Raw genomic sequence first — 6,994 nt, forward strand, 5'->3', positions numbered from 1 at the left:
AGAATAGTTTTCCTGTCACTGACTGGCCAGGAGACCGACTCAGCTCCCTTCTCTGCTGACATACATGGACCTGCATTTCTTGGGTCAGCCTCCAATTCTGCAAGGAAAAGGACTCAAACTAATGAAAACTGAAATGGACAGAATGTCACTACATTTCTCCGCAGTCATCATGATGACTTTGGTCTGCTATGTCTCCTTTTAAATACCAATGTTTTATTTCACAGCTATGTTTGAATTCTCAGAAGTCATTAGAAAAAGCAATTATATTTTGGTTTTTATAGCAGTGTAATTTGACAGTAGGGACAGACAATATGAAAGAAGTGAAATCAGTAAAACATTATTTTGCCATCACACAGGAGACAGGATTCTCCTTTTCTTTCATTATCTAAACCATTAAAGAATCTTTTCCCACTGGTAAACAAGTCATACCTGAAAATGATGTTTCCTGCACGATCGGCCTTCCATGCCTTCACAAGAGCAAAATCTCCTGTAATTGACTTCTCCAGAATAAAGTGACGGCCATCAAACTCTCGCACCTACAGAGAAAAGTACACTATTGAGATGCTGGTTTCTTCAAACAGATCTCCCATGTAGTATTTATTTTGTGGGGTTAATTTTAAAGACTATTATATTGAGGCTTCTTTTTGTATTCAATAACATTTAATCTGAAAAACTGCAGCTCAACTGTATAATAACAGAAGCACGAAAAGGCTGAAAACTCCAGTTCTATCATAGTGTCTCTGTTTAGTGAAACAGAACGAGAATCAGATCCATGTTCCTGCTGCTCCATCTACTGGAATTAGACATGCTTTTTCTTGCACATCTACCAGCCAACCAAAAATTGAAGTGCTAAAGCAGAACTGCTGAAAAAGTTCATAATCACTGCCCACCACCAGAAACTGCAAATTTGAGACAGAGTACTCAAAACACATCATCTGACAGGCTGAGTTTCCTTAGGTTTTCTCTGCATTTATATCAATACTGATGATACAATAATGATATTGTGCCTGAAGCCAAAAGATGTAACTGACAAACAGCTAGTATTTTAATCCTGTATAGAAACATGAAACAGCATTTCTCTTAAAAATTATAGAAGGTTAGAGTATACACAAATACTACTTGAGAGCTATTTAAAACTTCTGAGAAGGGTAGGAAGTACAACAAAAGTATAGCAGAAGTCAGTTTTTCAGTCCTGTAAAAGGAGAACCAAGCTTTTATAAAATGACACTTGCATTCAAAATGGATTTGGAGAATGGAATTGATCAAATCAAGTTAGTCACACTATTAGCCCCCTAAAAGACTGAGTAAGAGAGACTTTTCCACAAAAGTAGAAGAAAATTGTTACCAAAATTATAAGCTATTCAATAAACAAAACATTCTTCAAATGGTAAAACATCATAATGACATATTCAGAGAATTAACGGAAAAAAAAGACTAGGTTAATGATTAGATACTGAAAATAGCCATGTATAAAATACTAGAAAGCCATGATGGGGAAAAAAATTACCTCTATCCCACAGACGCTCATGAGGTCAAATTTAATGCCACTTGCAGCAGTGTAATTGGAACATACAGCATTAGCCTCATCCATTTCTTCAAGTACAGTTATGGCACTGAGAAATATCTCCCTTCATCAAATTCTACATCAAATTTCAATATGAAGCCCTTGTTTTTCACTTGGAAGCTATACTCTCCTTTCTTTGCAATTTCAAATACTCAGACTCAATTGCATTTCAACTGTTTTTAAATGTGTTTCATGAAAGTTTGCGTCAACAGAGCTCTTCCCTGTTGAACAGGAAAACATCCCATCTCTTCTAATGCAAAAGCTTCACATACAGCTGCAGGGCTGCTTTCTCCATACCACAGTATTTAAGGAGCATCTGCCCCACTAGCAGGAGGTTGTTCTTAATCTTACCGTGCACTGTCTAGCAGTGATATTTTATTTGATTACACAGCAAACCTGGTCAGAGAACTAAGTGAAGAGTAACTCAGTAATACAGGTTTTCACCCAGATCAGTTCTTGATACTAAGTCTCCCTAAAGCTGTAAAAACTTTCTAACCCATCACAGAGGACAGAAGCAAGCAGTGGGAGAAAAACTAATGTGTTTGGTATCACAGACATCCTGTAAATCAAATATACTATGGTTAAATTTGGCTAGGACATGCTTAAACTACTGTTTATCTTGGAAATATGTAAGAAATTCAGTTTTCAGAGCAGAAGACTTCCTAATAACAAATTGATGTCTTACCTCTCTTGGCTGGCTGGCAATGGCAATGGTGCCATCTGTGTTGTATTTGATAGGTGCACCCCCTTCCTGCACTAGCGTCCCATAGCCAGTGCTCGTGTAAAATGCTGGGATTCCTGCTCCTCCTGCTCTAATACGTTCAGCGAGCGTACCCTATGGGAAAGCATGTTTAAGAATCAGTCATTTGAGAAAAATGAATCAAACTCTGATAAATGGCTTGGATTAACTTATTTTTATATCCTGTCATTTGGAACTTCTGTTTTGGCATTCAGCAGATCAACCCATCTAGGTCTTTATCACATTTTAGCTCTTCTTTGTGTGATTCATACCAGATATGGCAAGAAATGCCACATATGGCAATAAATTGCTCAAGACCACACCATCACATAACTCCCTGTCAGCTCCCAAACCCCCCAGCACTTCACTGTGCCTCATCTCCTTCAGCTTGTTTCCCAATCCATTACTATGAGAAAAGTAGAGAGTTCTTTTTCTCTTCCCCATCCTGGCTACAAAACCTGGCTAGAAGATTTTAGTTTTGTAACAGCTACATATTTATGTTTCATTCTCCAACATGTTAAGAAAAACTTCATGCCTCACTCCAAATTGAAACAGTCACGCATAGCAGAAGAAGAAAGGGAGTTCAGTGATCTGAGTTGCCCATGGAAAGAATACAAAGAAGCTGACATTATGGCATTTCTACTCTATTTCACCAACCCATCTGCACTCTGCTCTGTGTCCAACTGTAACATGAATATTAACAGCCCAAATTCCTCATCAGCCTTAATTATGGACTTACGGCCAAAGACATGCCTGCCTGCTTTTTATTAGTGGTTTTTTTCCCTTTTCTAATATATTTTTCTGGATTCATAGCAAGACAAGACTGTCATGATCAATTACCTAGCTTGACAGCCTCCAAAACATAAGCTGCACTTTCCCCCGTTATCCTGCAAGAAACACAATGACTCCTGCTAGGTTTACAAAATTGTGTCGAGGGGCAGATGCAAACCATGCAGTGACTCAAAGTCCTGCATTTGAAGCAGTCTCAGCATTTCAAGATCTCACCATGACCTCTCCTTTACTGCGTAACAAGGACACAACACTACCCCATTTTGCCTAAAGTCATGCCAAACTTGAAGACCATTTTCCAAAATGCTACTTTAGCTTGACACAAATGCTTCAAATCTTTGCATCTCCTAGCAAGTCTTTAGTTCACCTTACTATCTACCATTGCACACTGTAGGCCCAGTATTTTCATGCTGGATTTACAAAGCGTGTTTGTGCAGTCCACAAAGCCAATTACATGTCTAAGGAGTTCAAGGTCTTCTACAGATGATAGCACTGAATATTAAGTAGGAAGAAGGAAAAAACAAATTTTGAGATTTGGGACTTTTTTAACATGACAAGCCACAAGTGCTTGGTTATTTCCATGTCAGCTCACTGGCTATAAGAGGAGCTTTTCTGCCCATCTCTGGGATTCTGAGAGACATTTCCAAGACATGGAGCCCAAGACTGTCTTCTCCATAACAACTCAAGATGGTTGCTTTTCCCAGACACTTAAATCAACTGCTGCTTAAAACCCAAAGGTTGTGTGTCACCCTTGGAAATGCCGTACACTAACATGCCATAGGTTCTGAAGTTACAGTACTTGTTTCACAAAACTAGATCTAAGTTGAATGTGTCCTATACTCATGATTGTAGGATCTCAGACTACCTGGCAGTGCTAAAATAATTAAAACTATGGTGCTAAAAAGTAAAGTAGTAAACATTGGCTCATAACAATATGCAGAGATTAATTTAGTTAAGATTTTAATGAACAAGCCTGAAAGAGTTGTCTCACAACGAACTGAAATCTAATTTGATTCCTACCCACTAGATGGCAGACACTGCATACACAACAACTCCAAAAGCACACGAACTGGCACCAAATTCAGCAGCTCCCTGCTTTTCTTCCTGCACGCCACATTAGTGAGCACATGTCATGTGTTTTTTGCAGTCTGGGAGGAACTACCAAAAATCAAACACTGTACTATAAAACATGCATGTGTGTGTTTATGTGTATATATATATATATGAACTTAATATAATGTAACTAGCCATAAAAGTAATTGACAGAAGATGGCCAGTCAGTTCTTAACAGACCAGTTGCAGCCTACAGCCTATGAGCCTACAATGGCAAGTGCCACCTGCCTTTATTCCACATCTGGACACAGGAAAGACATTTGGATTCCAAAATAATTTCCTAAGAGCATTTAAGCATTATTGTACTCAGTATTTCAGATAAAAAGAAGTCACCAGTCTCCTAGAGACACTCCTTACCTGAGGTGTGAGCTCAACCTCAAGCTCTCCAGATAAGTACTGCCGTTCAAATTCAGCGTTCTCTCCAACATACGATGACACCATACGTTTTATCTGCTTAGTCTGAAGCAGAAGACCAAGTCCAAAATTATCAACACTGTGTAGAAAAAGCCAGACAATACTCAGCATTCATAACAGTTTTGTTGTATTCAAAGCACTCAATAAACTTCAATGACTTAACAAGATAAAACAAAGTTATTTTCCCCCACTTTAGACATAAAAAATAGGAGATAAACCAAATTCCAGCTTTTAGGTGGAAAACATCAAAGCTACAATCAAAATTTACGAGCCCAGTGCTCCCTTCCAAATCACTGAATACATCCAAAACTTTCTTTTAAAGACATTTCACATGTAACAGCTGCAAGTACCAGCTTAACAAGTGGTGCTATTTTACGTATCTGCTACTTTTAAAAGCCTTACTAATTAAAAAAAAGTCACACACGGCACAACCTGCCTTTGAGTGCACAAAGATTTATTTTTTGTTTAAACTCTTGATCCTCAGGAAAAAAGCAAGTGACTGCTTAGCAGCTCAAGGAGAAAGGGATATTCCCATTTATAGTGGTAGTTTGTATATGAGGTAAGATAATATTTGTATTTAAATTTTCTTATTACAGTAAATAATTTAGTTTCCTACTGAGAAATTGTCTACTTCAGCAAAAGATATTAACAATGAAGTCAGGATTTTCTTGTCTGTGTCAATATCAGCTTAAACTGAATGACAAAGATTACTTTTTTATTGTGCCAGTGCTTCTAAATTCTGGTATCCTGAAGACATTAGTTTTCATTAGTATTTAGCATTTTTATGATGTTTGTCTTCCTATATTGTGTACTGATGGGACAAGAACATATTTCAAGAATTCCTGTGACAAAGGGGCTCTGTAAAAAAACGCCATTTCAATCTGAAAAAAATGAGGTTAAAATCTAAAAATGGAAATAAACAGACATGATATTACAAAGGTGTATTTTTTTCACATTTCCAATACATTATCCAGGATTTTGGCAGACTGGTACATGTGTGTGCACAAAGCTTCTCTACCTTTATGCTGGTCTCTGCAACATATGAGTGGAGAAGTCAGCCCTTCCCCTTCTACCGTGATCCAGAAGCACCTCACAAAGTGATGTATTTTAGAGACTAATTATCTCAATTCAGTATGATTTAATCATCCACACAATGGCTTGAGATTTCAGGATAAGAAATATCAAAAATTATTAAAAGAATAATTTAAGAAACCAAACCCAGCATTCAGCACACTGTAATTAACATGCACATGTGCTTACAATATATGCATCCTGTTGAACACACAATTCTGAAAAAGAGCTCCAAAAAGGGTGTGTTTTCTAATTCTGTTAATTGCTTTAATGAAATAGATCCCTTTCCTACACATACCTCACCCTTTTGTTATTCTTACACCACCATGTCTACAATACTGCTTCCTTCCCTAGGTACCATCAGAAATGAATTGTCTTTCCACTAATGACAAGGTGTAGAAAGTAATGCATCAGACTGCTTTCCTTCTATTTTCCCTCCTTGTACCTTACCTAAATTATTGGCAAGTATATCCCCTAACCAAGTATACACCCCTTTATAAGCTATGGTAATGGGGAAAAACAGAATGTAATGTATATAAGTACTGTAATACACATCTCTACTACCCATACAAAAAATACTACCTTACTCAAAAAAACCCCTTGAAAATCAAGATAAAATGCTGAGAGTTTTTTGTTTTGCACAATAAATCAGTGTAGACCAGAGCAAAAAACCCTCTGAGCCACAACCAAACTGAACTTTATGTATGTTAATACTCCACCACTTCAGGATCCACACCAGACATCCCAGCTGTGACCTCCTGGCATCCTTTCAAAAAGTTTCAAAAAGTTTACTATTATATGGTATTCATTTTCAAACATAAAAGTGGTAATGATGAACCCACTCTTTCAGTATTACCAGTACCCTCTTGCTCGCCAGTGCCCATGTCCCATAGCACATATGGCTGTGCTGTGAGGGAGAGGGGCTGAGCAAAGCAGTATCAGCACCACCTCTTTGCCTCCTACCAAAATACTCACAAAAGTTGCATGGACAGATGTGCAGTCAGAAAGACGTCTCAATGGCATGATCAGGACTATTTTAAGATTAGGACTATTTTAAGATGCATACTCAGGCATTTTGGAAACTGCATGAGAGGAAGTGAAACAGTCTTCTCTGATCTGGTTCTCTGAACTTACTCTGTGTTCTCCAGATGTAAAGAACTTGTCTAACGATAAGAACTTGCTCCATTCACCAAGTCTGACCTATTAGAAAAAAGTAAAAATCTAACTCTGATGCAGTGTTAAAAGTGTTGCAGTGCCAAAGCCTTGAGAATAGTATGACTTGGATGAGGGAATTGAGTGTACTG

At 37.8% G+C, this 6,994-nt stretch overlaps 1 protein-coding gene across 1 annotated transcript; it reads right to left on the bottom strand.

Annotated features, from left to right (window-relative positions):
* Positions 1-429: 429 nt before the first annotated feature.
* Positions 430-4,698, bottom strand: LOC104539840 (succinyl-CoA:3-ketoacid coenzyme A transferase 1, mitochondrial-like; the record flags this gene model as incomplete). The annotated part of the gene is made up of 3 exons (XM_010183465.1): positions 430-536; positions 2,250-2,399; positions 4,563-4,698. Coding segments are annotated over 3 exons (393 nt in total), but the record flags the coding sequence as incomplete, so codon positions are not given.
* Positions 4,699-6,994: the final 2,296 nt, after the last annotated feature.

Source organism: Mesitornis unicolor, unplaced genomic scaffold, assembly GCF_000695765.1.
Source record: "Mesitornis unicolor isolate BGI_N332 unplaced genomic scaffold, ASM69576v1 scaffold44434, whole genome shotgun sequence".
Taxonomy (NCBI): Eukaryota; Metazoa; Chordata; class Aves; order Mesitornithiformes; family Mesitornithidae; genus Mesitornis; species Mesitornis unicolor.